Raw genomic sequence first — 23,507 nt, forward strand, 5'->3', positions numbered from 1 at the left:
TCTATTTTCTGATAGAATAATTCCTTTGAGATGCGGTTTGTGGCATTTCAATTCAGTAAGCTATTACCTTTAAAATTATGTATCACAAGGTATAGGCTTCCATTAAGAATATTCACGATACCCTCGGCAGGACGTCCCCCGTTGGTGTGACATTAACAAAAACATTGTTCCAAAAAGTAGATGCCCAATCTCTATCACGATTGTAAGAGGTTTCAAAATTTATATTTAAATTATTAAAGGATATATTTGGGTGTTTCCAGACATAATATACACCCTGTATATATATATATATATATATACACACACACAAACATACCTTTAACACGGTGCTGATAAATCACAATAACGATATATTTTTATTTATAAAAATGAAATTTGTGTGCTTAAACTTAAATTTTAACAATTAAAAGGTATTAGAGGCCTTTGCTTCGTCATATGATGTAATTAATTCATGAATTTAAACCATTACAATGATAAAAACTCACACAGATAAATAAAGAAAACATCCAATGAAATCTGTGTCTTCAAATTCCCTGTCTCGTAAACTTGGTAACAATCTAAAACCAAACATGTACATATGCTTAGTTCTTGGTTTTCAGTGTTTAAGTTATCACAATATATAATTGGCATTCATATAAATTCTGAAGTTCTCCGCGTAGCCATATAGACAGTCAAAGATATAACGAGTTTCAAAGACCAAGAGAATACAATAACAGCTATGATATATTAGGCGTTGGCAAACCCTCAACTTCCCTCCAACTCGCTGCGGGCGGAAATCAGCATTCGAGAAAGAAGAAGTGAAAAGGTTGTCGGTTGTCGTTGTCGATAGTGTAATGAAGTGATGTAGGGAGTGACGTTAATTTCGGTGTATCTATTATTTGTTTGTTTTTCGGTTTTAGTGTCGCGTTCCTGCATTATTTGTCTAGACGGATCGTTTATTTTAAGTTAACGTTATATTTTTATTCTCCGATAAGACATGAGTGAAGTTGATGACCTAGGTCCCGAAGGGGAACTGATGATCATCTCTGACGAGGAAGAAGAGCGCAGAATGCCTTTTAACCCTGCAAGCTATGGGCTCAATGACACTTTTAAACTAACGCGTTTTGCCGATTTAAAGGGATGAGGGTGTAAAGTCCCTCAGGCGGTTCTAATGAATCTCTTGAGGGGCTTGGAAGGTAACGGTGAGGAAGGACGAGGCGGGAGTGTTAGTGGAGGTGGTGTTAGCAGTGTTAGTGTTAGTGGCGGTAGTGTCAGCGGCGTATCTGAGAATGAGCCTTCTCCTACTGTTGGTAAGGATACTTCTATTTATAGCGTTAATTCTCTGTCTCTATGCCTATTGTTGCTTTTTTGTATAATATGAAAGTAAAGTTGGAATCCTACTCACCCAAAGTATGCCATTATTAGGCCACTTAATTTAAATTATTTTTCTTATTAATATGAATGAGAATATTTCATTTATAATAAGTAGTATGTCAAATGTTAGTAAATACAAGGTTTTCAAGATATAGAAGGAAAATAGTTTTGTTTCACTAATTACAGTCTAAGCCTATATAGCAAGCTCATACTTTCTTCAGACATTTGCATTATGACCGACGATTCCACTAGGCCTAGTTCCTGACTGCAACGTCACCAGCGCTTGATGATTTAATTATTTTGATTGTTAGTTTTTTGCTGTCCCACGCTAGATGTTTGTGTCAAGCCTTACAGTCATGGAATCGTCTTATGTAGCCTACTAAATTTCATTACAAGGACGATACCAGTGCGGTTAACATCAGCGTACCAGTAAGATTAAACACCGGGGCGGCAAATCACGAATTTGACGTTACCAACGTATTCTGCTCACCCTCCTGAACAAAAAATATATATATAGTACTATGGGGTGCAAATGACAAATAACATGATTTTAGGGGGTATATTGATAAGTGGTTAAGTTCCTAATGTTTTAATGTTCAGTTTGTGTGCTGTGTCTGGATAATTTGTTTACTTTAATATTATCTGCGGCCGGGACTGATAGCAGCCTGATAACGTACAACTGTTATCTGAGTTCTCCGGGGCATGGGTCAGTTCTACACAAGATATCGTGTTCAGTAGGTCGGATTGAGTGAGTGCGTTTACAATGATGAATCAACCATCCACTAGTTCAACCAACCCTAGTGAATTGTGTGTGTGTCGGAGTGTTTCGTAGGGCATGTAAAGAGTTTACGTTTTAACCGAAACGAAATTATCTCTTTTTTAATTGAACATGGAATTTTATAAAATGAGTGTATGTGTTCGTCGTGCGGTCGAGTGGTGTTTTTAAACCGGGAGACTTTGTCGTTTCGTTGTGATAGACGACTTTTTTGTTGCTGCTGCTCAGCTGTATCCGCCAACACACTAATGGTATGTGTTCTCTGATCCATCTATATCTTTGAGTTTTTCATGATTTATTTAGTTTTTTAACTTTAAATAATTGCCTTTGCATTACATTTCAATTTATATTTTTGATCAGCCCCTCTATTATTTTATATTTTACTGATAGGTACTATCTCGAGGGATGTTTTTCTTTTATTGACATCAGCGCGGGCTTCGGCAGCACCTTCGAGGCCGGAGGCACTCGTAATTAATTTTTTTCTCGAAATTAAGAAAAACATTATTTATTTTGATCAAAATTCTGCTCATTTCTGTATTATTTTTCATTTACGTTTGCAAAGATGGCGGCGCAACCCATGACGTCATCACGAGGTTCAATCATTGGCCACAAAAGGTCACGTGACGCTAGACGTGGATGTAGAACATGGAGATATTACTGAAAAGTTATTTAATTTTTCATTTTCTAGAACTTCGTTATTTCTCATTTCCACCCCATCAAACCTTATACTTTTTTGTTCTATATGACGATTCCAATAAGTTTTTAACGCAAAACTCGTATTTTTTCCGCCCCGGCCGTTAATATGATAATTACCAACATCAGCACAAGTCAATCAAAATTTTAACATTATTAATGTAGTCTGTTCTGCTTATCTTCCTAAATAGTTTTAGGGAATGCAAATAACATGGTTTTATCTATGGGGTATATTTGTAAGTAATTAATTTTTTAGTATTTTGTTCTTCAGTTTGTATCCTTTGTGTCCAGATATCAACTGTGTACTTCACTGTTAATCTGCCCATACAGTTTTTTTTTTCAACCCTGCTCGATATCGAGACTTATTTTGGTTTGGTGACCATTTTATTATTACATCTGAAGCCTCTGAGAACGGTATATTTCATTGGAGTTCAGAGTATCAGCACATTCAGTGGTGGACTCGTATTCTTTCTGCCACGAAGTGTATGTCCATTGTATTTCAATGTCCTCTAAGATAATTCACAGTCCTCTGACAGTAGTTGAGATTGATGAGGCCAAATTTGTAATAAGAAAATATAATCATAGCAGAAAAATTCATGGACAGTGTATTTTCGGGGTATTGAAAGGCAGAGCAGGGAATCATTCCTTGTCCCTGTAGGAAAGAATTATAAAAGACCTCATGCTACAGATTTTTAACCTCTTAGTGTCTATAGGTGAACTCTGTCCGGCATCTGTTGCAGCGTGAATCTAACAAAAGTCTTTCGGACTCATATTTGTTCTATGTAACGGATCTTGTGAAAGGGTTTTAAATAATCATAAACAAGTTACCTTCAAGGTATCAATTTACATTAACGTGACCATGGAAAGGTATGTTTATTTTTTTTTTTCCTGAAAACTACAATTTTTCCTGAAAACAATATTGAAGAAAAAATTCGTTGGCAACGAAAATCAAAGGAGCTACGATTTTTTTAAATCCTCTGAAAACTCTGTTTTTGACAGTTTCCTGTAACTCCACGTCTGCTCAAACTCAGTATAGGCAGATTTTAAAAACCGATTATCATACCAACAACGAGAAATTATTGTACATTCATATAAAATAATCGTACCAAACACATTTAATGAAAAAGTATGTTATGTTCCTATAATAAATTATGTTATAATTAACTTTTGGTTTGTTACTTGTATAAATTTGTCAAAAATCTTTCATGGTACGATAATAACTACCCATTGTGTATCTTACCGGCGCATAAAATCAATGAAATTATCGTACCTTTACGATAATTATCGTACCTCTGGCAACACTATCCTTATTTGACAGTTTGGTATTACTTGGTCAAATAAAGAAGGGACGCCATTTTGAACTACCGTTGTTCCTCCACGTCTATTCTTAACCTCCTAGTTCAGTAGTGGTAATGGCATACCTTTGTGTTGGATGTTCGGTATCTCACGTGGAAGCAATTCGTAAAGACGAGTCTGACTAATACGTTAATCCTGTCAACGATGCCTGCCCGCTGCGCAGTGCTGCGCACTGCTTGCTCTTTAAAAAAAAAAAAAATTAACTCGAGCTCGCAAAAGTCGAATCTCAGATCACGTGATGCCCCTGCTCCTTAACGCAATAATGTCCGAAAGGCATCAATATAATACAATAATATACTTTCCCCCCAGTTCATATGCACCTGTGATAATAATACTTTGCTATAAATGCCCAACCCATGAAAAAAAAGTCAATTTTCCATGGTCACGCTAATGTAAATAAATACCACCTTCAACCATAGCTTACTTTCGGCATTAGCCTATTACAAGTTTTTATTTTCAGCTAACCAACGACTTGTAGCATCTACTGCCGTTTGGTTAAACATTTGTCTTTAGTTCATTTGCTTAGGAATAGATACAGATGTATTATGTTTATTTTGTTGTAAACAAGAAACCTATAAAGTGAGTTTTAATTTTGTACTGAAATGGCGTCAACGAGCCGGCTCAGTGATTTAATTGTTTTGCACGATAAATACCTTGAGGATGCACGTTTGATTTTGATAATGATGATATTGATTCTTATTTTGCTATTTCTTAGGATGAAAGTGTAGTAGTAAGTGATCGTAATTTAGATCACAAGGCTGAACAACTACCTTCAGCATTAGGTAGAGTTAGGCTTAGGCCTAGGCCTACGCAAACCTGAACTCCATCTTAACTAATGTTTTGACAATTATAAAACTACAAAAGACAATAAAGAGTAGGCCTAAACCTAAGCATAACTGTAGGGTGATGTGTTTTGATGTGTATAGGGCAAGCCTACTCCTTCCCATATTAGGCATTGAATACGATCCGGTCACACAGTGAGTCACAGCGCTCTTTTTGTACAGTACTGCCGTGTGTGTGCGTTGCATTTCAATATGACTGTGAACGTGTTGAGCAGCGCATTTGCATTAAATTTTGCCAAAAACTTGGCCATTCAGCATCAGAGACTATTACTATAATACGGAAAGTTTATGGTGACGTGTCTATGGGCGTTACATAAATAAAAGAGTGGTTTAGGTGGCTTAAAAATGGCCGCATATCAGTGGAGAGTGATGACCGATCTGGCAGGCCTTCAACGGCCAGAAACGCTGAAAATGTTGAACGTGTTTGTGCAGCAATTAATGAAAACCGTCGATTGACTGTCCGAGAGCTAAAAGAAGATATTTGAATACCAAAATTGTCAGTTTGTAACATTTTACACAAAGATTTAAAAATGAACCGTGTTTCAGCAAAATTTGTTCCTCGGCTGCTGACAGAAGACCAAAAGAACTGTCGACTTGAAATTGCACAGGACAATCTGGATTTAATAAAAAGTGACCCAGGGTTATTTAAAAAAGTTATTACTGGTGATGAGTCATGGGTTTATGGCTACGACCCTGAAACAAAGGCTCAATCTTCACAGTGAAAAACTCGCAAAGAGCAACGGCCGAAAAAAGCAAGACAAAGTCGAAGCAATGGTGACAGTTTTTTTTTTTTTTTTACCAGGACGGCGTTGTTCATTACGAATATGCTCCAAGAGGCCAGACAGTGAATAAGGAAGGTATTATCTTGAGGTCTTAAGGTGGCTACGAGATGCAGTGCGAAGGAAACGACCTGAACTGTGGACAAGCTGTGAGTGGATCCTGCACCACAACAACGTGCCAGCTCATTCCTCCAATCTTATTCAGCGTTTTTTGGTCAAACACGACATCAACCAACTACGACAGCCTCCCTACAGTCCTGACGTAGCTCCTTGTGACTTCTGGCTATTTCCAAAATTAAAAATTCCTTTGAAAGGAAAAAGATTTGACGATGTTGAACAATAAAACAAAATTCGACAAAGGACCTGTTAGCCATTCCGCAAAATGAATTTAAGGAGTGTTTCCGGAAGTGGGAGGAGCGTTGGAATAAGGTAGTGGCTTGTGGAGGGGAGTATTTTGAAGGGGACCAGATTGCCGTTGCCACCGAGTAACGTCAGTTCATGCCAGACGTCAAGGTCAGATACTTTTTGGACACACCTCGTATAGGCCTAACTATGTTTCAGCTAGTCTTCTGTGTTCAAAAGAGCACACCAACTAATCCACTTCTTCAGTTTACAAATGTAATAAGTACTACATACTTTCATAACTGAAAGAAATACGTTGTATGAGACCTGTTCAAAAAAACATCGACCTCTTAATTTCTGGGAGTTACGTATATTCTTTTTTTAAATTTTTTTGTAGCGTTATGTTGGTACTCATGTTTCTGACCTATGCCAACAAGTTCGGCAATTTTTAATGTTCAGTTAATTGTTGACAACTGATTGGCTTGTGCGTGTCAAGGTTCATCTTCGATTTGTGCCTATTTGAAAAAATGGATCTTAGAATCTGTATAAAATTTTGTGTTAACAACGAAATTAAGTGCGTGGAGGCATTCCGAATGTTGACTATGGCTTATGTAGAAACTTCCTTGGACCGAAGCAAAGTTTATCTGTATTACAAAACGTTCTCGGAGGGTCGAGAAGATGTGAACAACAAACATCGTGCCGGACATCCGAGCACGTCAAGAACAGAACAAAACATTGATGAAGTGAAGAAAATAGTTTTGGCCAAACGTCAAATCACCATTAGTGAAGTTGCTGAGGACCTAAACATATCGATTGTTTCGTGCCATTTGTTTTTTACCAATGATATGGGCATGAGATGAGTCGCTGTGAAATTTGTACAAAAATTACTCTATTTCAACAGCAAATTACAGCTAATGAGCTGTTGGCCTCTGTCCGCGATGACACAAATTTGCTCAAGAGGGTCATAAGCAGTGGCGAATCATGGGTTTGTGGTTTTGACATAGCAACCAAACCTCAATCATCCATAAATATCTATCTCCTGCCCGCTATTTGGAGGCAGGCGTACCCCAAGGGTCAGTTTTAGGTCCAATATTATTTTTAATTTTTATAAACGACTTACCCAAGCAGTTCAATTTATGTGACAAATTAATTCTCTTTGCTGATGACACCACTAGTTTGATTAAATCTGACAATAAAACTGAACTATCTCAAAAATTATATGATAACATTAGTTTGATTTTTAACTGGCTTAAAGCTAACAAACTATCCTTAAATATTTCCAAAACATCCATACTTAATTTTCACTTTATTAGAAACTTTAGAGAACAACTTGAAATAACTTTTTACCAAAGTAAACTTACTTCTACAAAAAATTGTAAATTTCTTGGTGTTACTTTAGATGACAATCTTAGATGGGAAAATCACATCAGTCAGTTAAATGGGAAACTAAATTCAGCATGTTATGCTATTCGTAAAATTAGAGACTTGACTGACTTAAGAACAGCAAAAACTATTTATTTTGGCTATTTCGAATCTGTGTTGAGATATGGAATTGTTTCCTGGGGAAGTTCACCATTTATTGAACAGGTTTTCAAAACTCAAAAGAGAGCAATCCGAATTCTAGGAAATTTGAAATTTAATCAATCATGTAGAGGACATTTTTTTAATCTTCAAATTTTAACAGTAAGAAGTATTTACATAATGGAAGTTTTAACTCAAACATATGAAAGAATACAGTCCAATCCCTTTATCTCCCATCATAACTACACTACACGTAATAGTTATTCTCTACCTGTTCCTATACACAGAACAACCCATTTTAAAACATCTTTCTCTTACAATTGTCAGCATTTTTTTAACAAATTACCTTTAGTATGGAGAGAGATTCCTACATTAATGGCTTTCAAAAAAACTATTAAAGAATACATGCTTCAAACTGAAATTTATACTTTTGACGATTTTCGTCCGAATTCACCAGGAAATAATTAAGATGTGAAATATCATACCACCTAGTATTAGCTATATGTTACTTGTGTTGTAGTTAGTATTTTTTTTTAATTGTTATTTAGTATTTAGTGTTATTATTTCTTGACGAGCCTTATAACATTGTAATGTTCTATTGGGCTAATAAATCATTTCATTTCATTTCATTTTATCCCAATGGAAGCTACCAAACGAGTCTAGACCAAAAGTAGTGCCCCAAGTTCAGTCAAATGAAAGTTTTGCTTATTTTTTTAATAACAATCGAATTATAATAAATCTATTTTTCTTAGGTGTGCATTACTTTCATAATGCACCCTGTATTTGCAAATCGTCGGTGTAAAGATGAACATTTGAATGTCATAATTGAAGTGGCGTTTATATAAAGTGAGAATAAAATGGGTCCAAGTACATACTTGTGTGACCCCCCTTGTAATAGGTTTCCAATCTGACATTTTATTCCCCTCCTTCACACATTGCTGACATCCAGTAAGGTAAGACTTGAGCCAATTAACACAACTTCGGAGAAACTATACTTCTTTAATTTGATAAGGAGGAGGGGATGTTATATGTAGTCGAAGGCCTTGGAGAAGTTTAATAATATTGAAATGGTCACTAGTCTAATATCTCTTTTTCTACATCTTCATTTTAACCGTTCTATGACTTGATAAATTTTAAAGTTTTTTTGTACAATATTGACCCATTTAAAGTTTTTATTATTCGGAAAAAGAACTTTCATTCTCATTTTGCATCCAATTATATCTATCTATGATACTAGATTTTTCTTCATTTTCAGCATGATAAATTTTGATGTTGTATTTTCTCAAAACTCCATTAAATTCTTTATTTTTGAACTCTTTAACTCTTGTCTTTCTGTAAAAGATTTGGAGGTTTATGGTAGATTTTTATTGCATCCAGGAACCCTATATTACTATCTACTTATGACGTGCAATAAGTACAATTTATGTGACACTGTGTTCTTTTACAGGAATAGGGATGGATTGTAGCATTATTCCTGTGAAACGCCGAGAAGACTTGTTCATAGTGCAGACCACGGACTTCTTTTACCCAATTATTGACGATCCGTACAAGATGGGTGAGTAATAGTCATTAATGCAAATTTAAAATTATAATGAATTAAAAACTGTTTATTTTGCATATGTTCAGTCTATTTTACAGTATGGAATCATAGCGTGGGGAGGGTCGTTCTAAACCATCATTGATCCATTAAATGTTATTCAGAAATCGATACTCAAGGCAGCCCTAAATAAACCTAAACGTTTTTCATCAAATCAGTTGTTCATAGAATCAGATATTATCACGATCCGCCAGTTATATATCAGGAATGTGATGGTCTACATCTATAGGCACAGGGAGGTGGTACTGGGTCTAACCACCCACAGGTACTCTACCTGGGCCATTATGGGTGGGTGGCATGCGGATCCCTGTTATTGAGATGACTGTAAACCTGACAAACGCATACTACGTGGCGAATTCATTGTACAAGCGCTTGCCTCCAGTGATAAGGGACCTGCAGGCCGAACTAACCGGTCTGTTCAACCAACTGATTACTACCTAACTGCAGATGATCAGCTCTGATAACGCTGAGTCTCTCCTCACTCCCACTTACCGTTATTAACTACCTTTACTATAACTACTTTCAGTTGCTTTGCCATCGTTTCAGCATATACAACACGTTCAACCGCTTAGATATTTATTTTCTTTTTGTCATAACTATTATTTTATTTTGTGGGACTGGATGTGTGAGCTGAATTTTGCTTATTGTATGGATATATAAAAAAAAGTCTGTTCTATTAAAATTGTATTAAATAAGAGCTCGCCGTCACGCACAGGCCTCAGCCCATGTGGCAGTATTTTCATAATAGTAAGCTATAAATTGTAATTATTGTATATTTTAAAATAAAGAGTAATTTGATTTGATTTGAACTGGTAAATGCCTGATACATTGTATTTAAGCCCTAGTATAGATGGCAACACTTGCTAAAATCTCTTTTAAGATTTCTTTTGTTTTTAGCTATTATGTCTAAAATATGTCCAAACCATATTGGTTTTGATACTAATTGAAAGAAGAGTGTTGAATTTATGAAAATAAATAAATCTTTGATCATTCTAATATTCCATTACTCGTCTGTATATACCTTAATAGTTCTTTCGTTTACATTTTGAGGCGTACTGCCGCAGCTGTACACTCAGTTTGTCTCTGTATTATTTGTGTTGAACAAGACCACCAACTCTGGGACCAAAATATTCATTTTTCTCATCAGTTTCACAAGAGAAATAGCACTTTGAAAAATTTACTCCACTATAAAACATAATATCACTTGTTTAATAAAAAATGTTTTGATTAATATTTAAAAAACTGTAAAATTTTAGTTTTTTTAGGTAAGCTACATTTCCCCCGTAATTAACAGTTTCATTTCTTAATATATATATATATATATATATATATATATCTCAATTGTTCACTTATTCAGTTCTCAGTGATAGCCATTTAATAAACTGTGTTTGGTTACTTGTAAACCCAAAAATTCCCAAAAACTAAAATTAACGTAACCCTATATGAATAAAGACTTGAACAACTGCGAAAACTGTCCCAATTGCCTTCAGCAGATAGCTAAGCAACAACGAGGCTTAAAGCTTGCAATTGTATTGTTCACCAACATTGTGTAACTTGCTATTTGGCAAACATCGCTGTTACTCTCCGGCGTTTAACCCATAGCAAATGTGTAATGTAATGTAATGTGTGATTTATTTGTTATAGGACGTATCGCATGCGCCAATGTAGTGAGTGACCTCTACGCTGTAGGTGTCTCTCATATAGACAGCATGCACATGATTGTAGGAGTGTGCACGAAGATGACCCCAGAAGAAAGTGGAGTGTGTACCGAGCTATTAATGAAAGGATTTAAGGTATGTTTTGAAATTCTACCTGTAGTGATAATTATTGAAAAAAAAGGTATAATCGAATATTAGCTATATAGCTTCTTCCTTACTTTACCAATAAAAATATAAGAATGTTTCAAAATTTCCATCTTTCATTTATGAGCACTGATAATGATAGTATCATTGATAAATTTTATTTATTTCTTGTAAATATATTACTGTAACTCTTCAATTTAAAAATGTTTGCAATGAGAAATTATGAAATATTTGTAGGGGTACACAACAGTATTACGCTTCATGCACTAAAACAGCTGACAATACTATCAATATACCAATAATGACATATACGGAAAAAAATCATTCTTTAATATAGTCCAGATTTTTTAAATAATACTACCGTTCCTATTGTATTTCATCTATGTTATTTAAATTTAAAAAAATCATAAATACAAGTTATCCAAGTAATGTATTAAATTTTACAAAGTATTTTTATCTCTTACTAATCAATGCTGTTGAAAGTTGTTGATTTTGCATAGAGATCCAGTAGTCATACAAAGGTCTCAGACTACGGCTCCGATATAACAATAGTGTTGGTTCAATTTCTGCCTGTGTCAATTGCATTTTTTATCATTGATGTACTGTACTAAATAATGTTCGGTTAGATACTCACACAAGCCAGTGATCCATGGTGATGTTAAAACTAAAACCAAACAGGTGGCATTCCTCTTATTTGTCTAAAAATAGTGAACTTCATCTATCAATCTATTGGTGTACTAAAATAAAACTCGGTGATTTTTGATAGGTAATGAAAACTACAAGTAATTGTTATAAACGTTAAAAAAACCAGATTAAACACAATTGGTAGTAGAAATGTTTACAAGTCAAGAAACACACAGTGTGTGAGACCGTGGTGTAACACCGTACACTTAGAATAGATTAAAACTAAACACCTCTTTATTAGGATTCTCCATATTATTGGATACCAGATTAACATTAATTTCGCTAGTTTCCTCCATGCCTCTAAACTCTATGCCACATTATTTCAGAAATATAATGAAACCCATCAGCCATGTTCATAATTTTGAGGTTTGAATGAATAAATAACTAGTCAAGTGGTTCACAATTATTATTGTATTATTGTACTATATAAACAGTATATTAATCATTAACCCATTGCGGATCACTGACGAGCCCAGCTTGTCACGCAGCGGCCGGGCTTAACGGCACGATGACGAGCTCAGGTCGCAAAAGCGGTCTGCTTTTAAGTTTCCATCCTAATAGTTCTATTAATGTTTGATAGGTAGGGCGATCGTCTTCACTTTTCAACTAAGAGTGTTTAACAACGGTCTACGTTTAGAGTTTTCAAAAGTTTTATAAATACCCTACAGATCGAAGTTGAAAAATCATTCATATGAGTTTACTCTCTGTTTTTTAGCACTTCTGATTGGGTGTTTACCTCAGTTGTTATTATAATACTTTTGAAGTTAGTGACACAGAACTAAATGACGCAGACATACATGTTGGCGGGTTTAGTCTCGACAATTGCCCGGATGTTGTAATCGCTTCGCCCGAGCCGTTTTATTTAGACTATGATTCAGACATCATCCCTGCCACCCCGGAATCTTGCTCGCGTATTATCGTTCCTACATCACAGATACCCCAGCAGGCCCATGTTCCATCTGAACGAATACCTTCACAGCTGAATTTTCTTGTATACAATAGTGAGCGATACGATGTGGCGCACCATTGCTGTTCGTGCGACTGCTGACCGTAAATTATATCGTGCCCGCTGGTGCCCGCGCGCCAAAACAATACGATCCGCAATGGGTTAAGCAGTATAAAAGCATAAACTCCTGTCAAATAAATAGAGACAAAATAGGAGGGTGTGTCAAATATAATCGGGACTGGTTTATCCTAAAATATGTTCATTCACCCCACAGTCGGTGGATGGGTAGATAGGATTTACTGTTAGATAGAGGGGAAAACCATCTGAAAATCTCTTGGGTCCTTTTACTACCAAAAGAAATTATGAGTGAACAAGAAGTGAAAGTCCCTATGGAGCAGTGAATTATAATCGAGTTTTTGGCCAAGAAGCTCAACTGAAAATTGTTCCCACGTGGGTTATTGGAGGATCAAAATGTAAGCAGCAATTGGCTATAAGTGTCATTGTCAACTCTAGGCCTCATACAGCTAACAACATCGGTTGCGTTTGGGTGGGAAATATCAGAGTGTCTACCCTACCTTGTGATCCAACTTTTTGGACCCCTGAAAGAAGTGCTTGGAGACCAGCATTTGTAGTAAAAAAGTATACATTTCTAAGTTTAGTCATATAAAGTTCTAACATTTGATACGCTATAAACCAAGTATTTAAAGATAATTGTATAACTTTTACAATAAAGTAATAATACACCTTTTCCAGGATGCTGTAAAGGAAGCGGAAAGTGTGCTTACTGGTGGCGACACAAGAATCAATCCTTGGTGCACAATTGGAGGGGTTGCCACTTCTGTGTGTAAAATAAGTGAATTCATCATGTAGGTTTTGGTCTTTCCTACTCTTTACAGTTATAGCACTTAAAGTTAATAACTACTTTAATTTTTTAAATCAAATTTAATTTAATTACATTGAATATATATATTGTACTACAGATATACTGAAACCAATGTTTAGTCTGCCGATATCTAAGAAATCATGGCTCTTCACTTGCTTTAACGTTCTGTGGTTAGAGATAAATCACCAGAGCATAAATGGTGAGATGTTGGTATTCCTTCAGCTTTTCTTTGTCACTATCTCAAGTCTAAACGGATATATGGTAGTGTTATCCTAATTTTCTTCAATCAAACCCAAATCTTTGGTCTATCAATTCTATAAGTAAAATAAATGTAATCTATACTATTACTTAAAAATTTAATGGTATCTCTCTGTATGTTTGTTTGAGTCTTAAAAACTACTTGACCGATTGTATTGAATTTTACATAGCCATTCTTATGGCCACTGTTAAACATATAGGCCTATTCCGATTTTGAAAATCCCTTTTGCTACGTCCCATTGGTTTTGAAAAGTTCCTTTTTAGCTTAATCAGCAAATAGTAAAGGTGGTTTTAATCACCTGTCAAAACAAGAATAATAAGTACGATAACTTATACACATTTAAGCAGTTAATGTAAATCTTTGTTGTTATTCATCTCTCATGGTCAGTTAGACTTAACAAATGTCACTTTACGTGCAGAAGATTTTCTTTGTCTGGGCTTATTGTTATTGGGATTTTAATTAATTACAGTCAAATGTCATGATTAATAAATTATAATGTAGTAATATCATAAGTGCATTAACTTAAAAGGTAAGGATTTTGACTTAAGACAGGATTTCTCCACACTGGCCAAAAATAATCTGCGCTATTCATTAAAATATCATGAAATATTGAAGATATACTTGAGAAATGTCAGAGGGTAAAAACAGTTTTACTCTCCGACTTCAGGGCCCCATTTAAAAACTTATATCTAAAATTAATCAAGAAATTGGAATGTGTATGGTCCAGTCACTTTCACTTACCTCAGGATTGTTTGGGGTGCCATTTAAAAAGAATATGTTCATGGTATCCATGTTTTTCAAAATGAAATTGCATGCAAAACCGCGGGTAACTACTAGTAAGAACATAATCTCTGTAACTGTGGAAGTATTTATCTTAAGTTGTAAAGTATAACATTGTATGATATGTCCCCACAGGCCGATACATGCTGAAGTAGGAGATGTGTTGGTGCTCACAAAGGCCTTGGGCACACAAATGGCATGCAAAGCTATTACCTTGATAGACGACCAAGTGCTCTGGCCAAAAATCCTGCACGTTGCCCCAGAGGAAGTGATACGAAAAGGATATGAAATGGCTATAAATTCAATGATGAGACTGAACAAAACAGGTAATGCATGAATCTACTTGTTTCTTTTCTTTTTTTCTCACGTTGAATTTGGTACTTATATAAATATTTCCTGTGTCGTTTCACCCAAACACAGCCAATGTTATCTGGTTGTCTAGCGGGCAAGAGTAGTCGGGAAATTTTAACAATAAGGAGAAAATGATGGAAAAATCAGGGAATTTAATGATAGATCAGGAAAATTGTCCGGTTATTCTTGCAGATTTTCTACCTGTCCCGGAATAGTTACAGACTTTTCCACAAACATTTTGGTTTGAAATATAAGTTTATCACAAAGCCGAATTTTAAACATTTGAATTAGAAAATCAATCAACAGATTCAAAAATCAAATCTGGAGAGACTCGCTTTGTCATTCATTATCGCCTGTTCTGTTGTAAACAAATTACCAATCGCTTGAAATGTTTCTTGCACACTTCGTGTTTAGAAAATCGTAAATATATATTAAGGAATTGTCTTAGTTTAAAAAATTATATTTTGCTTCCAGTTGGTATTTTCTATATTTACATTCGTGGGCTGTCGCAAGGCTGCTGCTAATATTCCTGGATAACAGCTGATCGGCAAATTGGTGATAGGGAAAATGAGATTTTGTTGTACTTTCTGTATGAAAGTCCGAAGACAAATAACCCGATTGACAAATTATCCTAGTGCAGTGAACCATATTATGCTTACAGGTTAGTATTTATGTACATGCATCGCCGTGGATCTGATGCACATCTTAGCAGGCAGCATCTGATCGGTATCACACAAATAAGTGATTGTGAAAGTGAGAGTTTGTTGCACGTTGTTTGTGTTTGAAAACTGGTAGATAGATATCCTGTTAAACAAATTATCTTAGTTTTGTAAATATTTTGCTTGCAGTTACGTCCATACGAGTAACTGCGTATATTTGTGGACAATGGCTGATCGGCAGTATGCAATGAACCAATCGTGTTGTACTTTGTGTATGCAAAAGCGTAGATAGATAAAACTAATTTAATAATCATGCTTTTATCAATAACATTTTGTCTTTAGTTCATATTTGTCTTGTTTTTTCCAGTAAATATTGTTTTCATTTATTATAGCATTAAAATTCTACATAGTACAATTGCTTTGCGCTACTGAACACTACACACACAGTAAGGTAACTTGGTAAGATTATTGTCGTAAAAAATGTTTCTTCAGTCTGTGCATATAGTTCCAATAATTTAATTAGTAAAATTTGTCTTAAATTATTATTTTAAAGAGATGTTGCTTTTTGTACGTTACTTTTGAAATTTTTGTTAAAAGTCACAGATTCTTTTGCATCAGAGGTCACTTATTCACCAAAAGTTACTCCTCTGCTCTAAACACCCTGTGTTGTAATTGTCTAATTTTTATTTTACATTTGAGTATTCAGAAGATGCAAGAAAAGTTTTGTAGGCCTTAAACTTTCATGAGTTTGATTATAAATTTCCAAACATCTCAATAAACTGCACATACAGGCCTATCATTATTTTGACAAAAACTGATATTCTTGTTACTTTTTCCAAGTAGATATTAGCTTTTTGCTAACTTTTTAAACTTACTATTGCACTTTGAATAGTATATGTGAACATATTTTGATACTCATGTTATTTATAAATAGTTGTTATAACTGACTTTTAAAAAATCCATTAATTTTATTCCAAAGTATATGGTAAAATTTTTGTTTTTTGTTTATAAAAGTCGGGGAATTTCTTTAAACGACTTTGCTCGACATATTGTGTTTAACATGTTTTAAAACCTTCCACATATTTAATATTACAGTTATCTGGTTAGCGAATAACTACAGTTTTCACATTCTGCTTAATTTACTTTTTGTCACTAATTGTCCAAAATTTCCTACTCAGTAACATGACTCTTAACTTATATGCAAAGAAGCTATTTTATTTCCTCTAGACAAGGATGTAAATTTATTTTACACTCTAAGGCAGGGGTGCCCAACCTTTTTTACCCAAGGGCCACATTGTAAAGCCTTTATGGCCAGGCGGGCCAACATCCCGGGGGATTTGGAACCCCAAACAAAACGTATTGCCCGGGGTTTGTTCCAGAAATCTTGTGCAAAATATGAGTTTTAAGGTTATTTGGCCCTTGTTTCCTGATTATTGTAATTTCTTATTATTTATTAATTGTTAGGTAAAGGTTTATAATATATTATGTTTTTAGGTTCTTTTTGTAGAAATAAATATAAACCCAGACTTTTGGATGTTTGCTCTAATTCTGAGGGAACAATAAAAAAGTCACCAATAAATTGAATACATTGATTTTAATTAATCCTACTAGCATACTAGGACATACAAATTACGTGGTGAGTGGTGACCTTGAGTTGGGTAGGGGTTACGTCACCGCACGCTGTGCCGTGCTTTACGCGCGCTCTATTCGCCAGCCGGCAGCCACCACCGTAGTCAGTGAAATCTGTCTGCAACTCATACTCCACCAAATTAATACGGCTCGTTCTACGTGAAATCGGCTGGACTGCTTGGTTCTCAAAATTAGTATTTATTTAATATTTCAAATGCTTGTAAACAAATTTGGTTGTTTTGGCAACAAGGCGGGCCACATAAAACTGACTCGCGGGCCGTAGGTCGGCCCGCGGGCCGTAGGTTGGGCAGCCCTGCTCTAGGGAGAGAATAGAAATCTCTATGGAGTAAACTATAACAGCTACAATCATAATTGTTATTTAAAAATTAACCAGATGTTGGACTGAGACTTGCCTTTTACAATAAACTCTCAACTGGAAACTTACCGATATCATCCTCAGTAAAGTAGACCTATTGATCAACCATTTAATCTTAGTATCTCAACATATGGGGTTGGTGACATGCTGCTTCTGGACATCCGCAGAGTTCCCAGATATAAGTGATACCAATTTTTCTGTTCAATTTTTGGTTCAACTGAAAAAAATAAACTAGCCAGACATGAAACCTAGTGTATGTATTTAGTTCATGTTTGAGTTCAAATTTCACCATTTGTATACCTTAATTATTGAGTAGAAGACACTACTCTATTAGCTATACCTTTCAGATCTGCATTTCAACTGTAGTCTGATTAACAATAGTTTAAGTATTATAATAACTGTAAGGTTATGGTTTCAGCTGCAAAATTGATGCACCTCTTTAACACTCATGCCTGTACCGACGTGACTGGGTACGGCATCTTGGGTCATGCGGAGAACCTGGCCAAATATCAGAAGAACCCAGTCACGTTCTCAATTCACAACCTGCCAGTAATCAATAAGATGGCTGCAGTAGCGAAAGTATGTGGCAACCTCAGACTTCTGGAGGGCAGAGCGCCAGAGACCTCAGGTATTACTATATTACTTTCCTCAATAACTCTCTATAAAAAACATACTTGTGATATTATTGTAGTAGAAATGTTGTTTTGTACTTGTAACAATGCTTGACCTTTTCTTTTTTTTTGGGGGGGGGGCTGTGTGGATGTTAAACTTTATGTTCACTCTTGTACTCATTAGGGATGGATGGCAATGATTTTTCTAAATTCAGTAAGTGTCAGAATTAAGTAGCCAAAGTGGTCTAACTTCCCCAAACTGACTCCAGACTTAGTGATTGATCTGCCAAGTTCATGTATAAAGCATCAATAAGTTGTTTTAAAACATGTAATTGTTATAAAACAAGTATGTTTTACAGGGATGCTACAGGTCAGGGAAAAGTCAGGGAAAAAAACAGGACTGGAAATCAGGGAAAAGTCAGGGAATCCGGTCTCAAGTCAGGGAAAAGTCAGGGAATTTTGACGTTGGTCAGGGAAAAATATAAAATCCCTTTACACAAATAAACTTACTGCCGCCGCGCCGAGTCCAAGCCTGCAGACGACGCGGCGCATGAAGCAGGCAGCCAAAAACTCTGGGGATTGCGTCGAAAAAAGTCAGGAAAAAATGAAAAATTTGATCTGGAAATCAGGGAAAAGTCAGGGAATTTCATTATTGGACTCCTGTAGCAACCCTGTTTTAAAACAACCAATGTATAGTAAAAACTTGTAAATTTATACTGCACTAAGTTCTTGGTTTGTTGGAACACACGTTTATTTGTTGAAATGTGATAATATTTTATTATATTTCAAAAGCGTAATTTTAAATAATTGATTTTTATTTAAAAAATTGTTTTATAACATTGTTTAATAAGACTACTAACAGATGAATTCAACGTAAGAAGTCAGAGAAAGGGAATGTTGTGTTTGTAACAAGTGGATGGTCAGTCAAGACCACAGCGTTTGCACAAAAATATTGCTGTGGCCGAGAACTCAGTTCCTTCTAGCAGCTGTCACTTGTGGTTAGTTCACTGCCATAATACTCACAAAAGACATTTTGTTGTTAGGCAGTACTATTTTTATGCCATAGTTATGTGTAAAACAATTCATAGCAATACTAAAATTGTAGTATCATTGGTTCTTGATTCATAATTCAAAACCAATTCCCATGATATTTATAACTGAGAATATAGATTGTTTCTAAAACATCATATTGCCATTTCATACATGTGTAACTCCAAACAAGCTAATTGGAAACTAAGTGTTTAACACGGACATGGCCTACAAGTTCAGTGATGAGGATTTCTCTGAAATTCCTCTGTTTAATTGTTTCTCTCCATGGTTTTGTTTATTCATGTTGAACAAGAGAAAGCTATTTACTATTGCCACTTCCAACATCCAGAAAAATGGCTTTCTCCACCATTTCAGAGATTTACGGGAAAATTTGTAGGAAGCAATATAGTGGTCTGCTTGGTCCAAGCCACCTATATATTTGTTATACTGACAGATAACTGTTGGCTTTTGTATGTTTATTTGATGTTCCTTGCCTCTTCATCCTAATTCAGCAATAACTTCTGAATCAGAAAGAAAAGATGTCCTTGGTAACGACATATCGAGTCATTAATGCGAACGCATCTGAAAATTGGTTAGGAAACGTGACTACAATGACAAAACAAAATAAATCAGCAGCCGTCCATCATAGTTCAGCTGTCATTTATTAGTTCCTGAGCATGCCGTGCGATCGCAGCACCAATCGGAAACATCGTAGGCCGGCTAAAAATAAAGTAAAGCTGACGTCATTGCAATGACGGACGACGTCTGACACACAAGGGTTAAGGTATATGGACCGACTTATTTATGTCAATACTCTTTTTCAGGAGGGCTTCTCATCTGTATACCAAAACGTCAAGGCGAAGCCTTCTGTAAGGAGCTTGAAAGGCAAGAAGGTATCCAAGCCTGGATAATTGGCCTTGTTGAAAAAGGTGATCGCACAGCCAAGCTCATTGAAAAGCCACGAATCATCGATGTGTCAGGTTGATGTTTTAAGGAATTGCATCACTTCTTTTCTTTCTTTTTTTTCTTTTATGAGTTTTTTAATAGTCCAATTATAAAAAACAGTTGATTAAGCTATATGCATTACATATGCGTCCTAGTTCTATTACAGCAGATATACAGGGTGAGTTTCTTAATCCTTATATATTATAAATCCTTAAAGACATTCATTTCCTTTATTACAAAACAATAGCTCTTTTACCCTGGTATTTGAAAGTACATAAAAAGTTAAAGAAAGAACAGACTGGCCATGGTGAAGAACCTGGTTTTTTTTCAATGAGTTGGATAATGTGTGCAGTGAGAGATATCTAAAACTCACCCAGTATATCTGTATTATACCTACATTTCTTTTGTGAAGTGCTTCTGATTGATGTGAACTTGTGTGAGTATGACACTTCAGATAAGAAGTGTAAATGCTGGAATTATAATGTTGTTGTACATCAAGTGGATAATGTAGGCAGTGGTCAGGAATAATTTGACATGGAAATAACTTGCACTGTAGGCTGTGTGTGCCCTTCAGTTAATTTCAGAAGATGTATTCATCAACACTTCAAATATAGATGTCAATTCCATTTAGATGACTATAACTTTTTTTTATAAGTAATCAAAACAGTGAAGCCAGAGTGTTTTGTAAATTAAAAATTCATGTTCATTGTTGTCATACTCAAGCAAGTCTCAATTTATTCTGTTTCATATGATTGTGTTCTGGTTTTAATTTCAAGTTTGAGCAGTAATGCCACATTTTAAATTATGATATATTTAGTTTTTAAGTACATCAGAAGCACTTCAATTTTTCTGTTAATAAACATGTTTTTTACATAACACCTAATACCAAACAAAGTTGGCTGTTCTTAACATTTTAAAAGTGCTGATAATTATTACTACTAATTCAGCTCAATTTATAATAAAAAGACTGATATAAACATTACTTTGCAGTTTTAAGATATGAACTAATTTCACTTTATTGGCATCTTCACCTGCTTGTTTTGTCCATAAGAAACTTGCTAAGCACCTATGTACCATCTTACTTTCCAGAGGTACCCTCTCCACTCTTAACGCTACTGTAACCTTCAAACATTATTTTAACAAGTGAGCACAGCTTCTCTAATTAAGTTTGGAAGAAATACAACTTTATATGATTCTTGCCTGTAGTAAACCACTGTTAGTATTTAAATAATCCTCTTTTTTAATACTTTTTTTTAATATCTGCCATCCCTAAATTATCTGTTTACAAAATTAATATAAGTAAGTTTCCGATTTGTTTCATTCATAGAAATGTACTAAACCTTTACAGTACTGAGATAGTTGTTACTGTATTAATTAAAGTATACCGAAGTAATAATTTGGATTATTTAAATATTCCTGAATATAAATATAACACCTTATGGGTACTTCTGGAACAACATGTAAATTGTTCATTACACAACTATGTAATACATACCTGATACTAATTTTTTTAATGTCTGGAAATATTTTACAGCTCAAATAGAGTGAATTAAATGGAGAAATGTCATAATATGCAAAATGTGAAATGTTTGGTTTAATAGTCATTATTATTCTTTATGTTAGTTATTTCTGTTTCTTATTTATGTTGCTCTAATCAGTTAACATTAAGAATTTGGTACAAAGAGTTGCTGGAATCAAATCACATTTACACAGTTTGTAGAATTTATATAAGCCTGATGACAGAAATGACCCCTACCAAAGGAATCTTTGATGTTGTTAGGGCGATGACCGCTGGGGTTAGGTTTTTATTAATCACAAACTGTTATTTGTGCAATTTTGACAAGGCAATTCATTAGTATTAAGTGGGTGTTAAAAAAATGTTACCTTTGTTCTTTCATACCATGTTTGTTTGTGGATATTTTATAATAAAAATATATTGTTCTTTTATAAATCATCTTTATTTATTCTACCTTTGATTCTACCAAAATAGATTTATTTTCCAGAACATAGCAGCTTAGTACCACAAACCCAGGGACAGATCTATGTCCGAGCACGGATGCCAAATCGAAAGAAAAACTAAAAATAGATTTTATTTCACAGGTACATCCGTAACCAAAGTGATAATGTTCTATAATATCACTAGCTTAATAGATTTTGTAATGCTCCTGCATTACAAGCACTACTCTCCTTCGTCTTTCTCATTATAATAGGAAAGTAGACAATCTGGTGACTCAGCCTGGCCATTCTGCTCTTTCAAAGTGGAGTGAATTTGAAATCCAGATTGTCCTGTGCGATTTCAAGTCGACAGTTCTTTTGGTCTTCTGTTAGCAGCCGAGGAACAAATTTTGCCGAAACACGGTTCATTTTTAAATATTTGTGTAAAATGTTACAAACTGACGATTTTGGTATTCTTAAATCTTCTTTCAGCTCTCGGACAGTCAATTGACGGTTTTCATTAATTGCTGCACAAACACGTTCAACATTTTCAGCGTTTTTGGCCGTTGAAGGCCTGCTATGTCGGTCATCAATCTCCACTGATATTCGGCCATTTTTAAACTGCCTAAACCACTCTTTTATTTGTGTATCGCCCATAGACACATCACCATAAACTTTCCGTATCATAGTAATCATCTCTGATGCTTAATGGCCAAGTTTTTGGCAAAATTTAATGCAAATGCGCTGCTCAACACGTTCAGTCATATTGAAATGCGACGCACACACACGGCAGTACTGTACGGAACAGAGCGCTGTTACTCAGTGAGTGACTGGATCATATTCAACGCTAATATGGGAAGGAGTAGGCTCACCCCTCCCCTCCAATAACCGCTTCGAGCCGGTCGGTTATGCTGCGGCCACCTACTGGTCAGCGGTTGGATACTTTTTGGACAGACCTCGTATTTAGGAAGTCCAGGGGTGGCACAGTTCATGAAATGAAATGGAACATTTTAAGATTTTTAGTTCTAAGAACTAAAATATACTGTACAAGTATATTGATTAATGAGTAGTAAATTTGCATTTGTTACTTAACACAACATCAAACTCTTGCATCAAATCTTAACGTTTGGAAGCTCAACCTGGACATAAGCGATTTAGACTTACATTTTGTTGAATATCTTAGAAATCTGTAGAAATAATATTAGACAAATAATGTTGCATAATTCATTTTCTGATTTGTTGATATACCTTGCATGAGTTAAGCTTAGGAATTTAATTTCAGGTAGAACATAATTAAAAAGTATTCTCAGAGACAACTGTCACTGATACAAGATTAGAGAAAGTCTTATTTAGCGTATAG

At 35.1% G+C, this 23,507-nt stretch overlaps 1 protein-coding gene across 1 annotated transcript; it reads left to right on the plus strand.

Moving 5' to 3' along the window:
- The first annotated feature begins 778 nt into the window (after window positions 1-778).
- LOC124368736 (inactive selenide, water dikinase-like protein) lies at window positions 779-22,163 on the plus strand. Its single transcript, XM_046826066.1, has 7 exons — window positions 779-1,289; window positions 9,109-9,216; window positions 10,903-11,051; window positions 13,444-13,556; window positions 14,748-14,938; window positions 18,046-18,255; window positions 20,092-22,163. The coding sequence occupies exons 1-7, from the start codon at window positions 1,151-1,153 to the stop codon at window positions 20,250-20,252; spliced, it is 1,071 nt and encodes a 356-aa protein (XP_046682022.1). The 5' UTR covers window positions 779-1,150; the 3' UTR covers window positions 20,253-22,163.
- The last annotated feature ends 1,344 nt before the right edge of the window (window positions 22,164-23,507 follow it).

Source organism: Homalodisca vitripennis, chromosome X (genome assembly GCF_021130785.1).
Source record: "Homalodisca vitripennis isolate AUS2020 chromosome X, UT_GWSS_2.1, whole genome shotgun sequence".
NCBI classification, from domain to species: Eukaryota; Metazoa; Arthropoda; class Insecta; order Hemiptera; family Cicadellidae; genus Homalodisca; species Homalodisca vitripennis.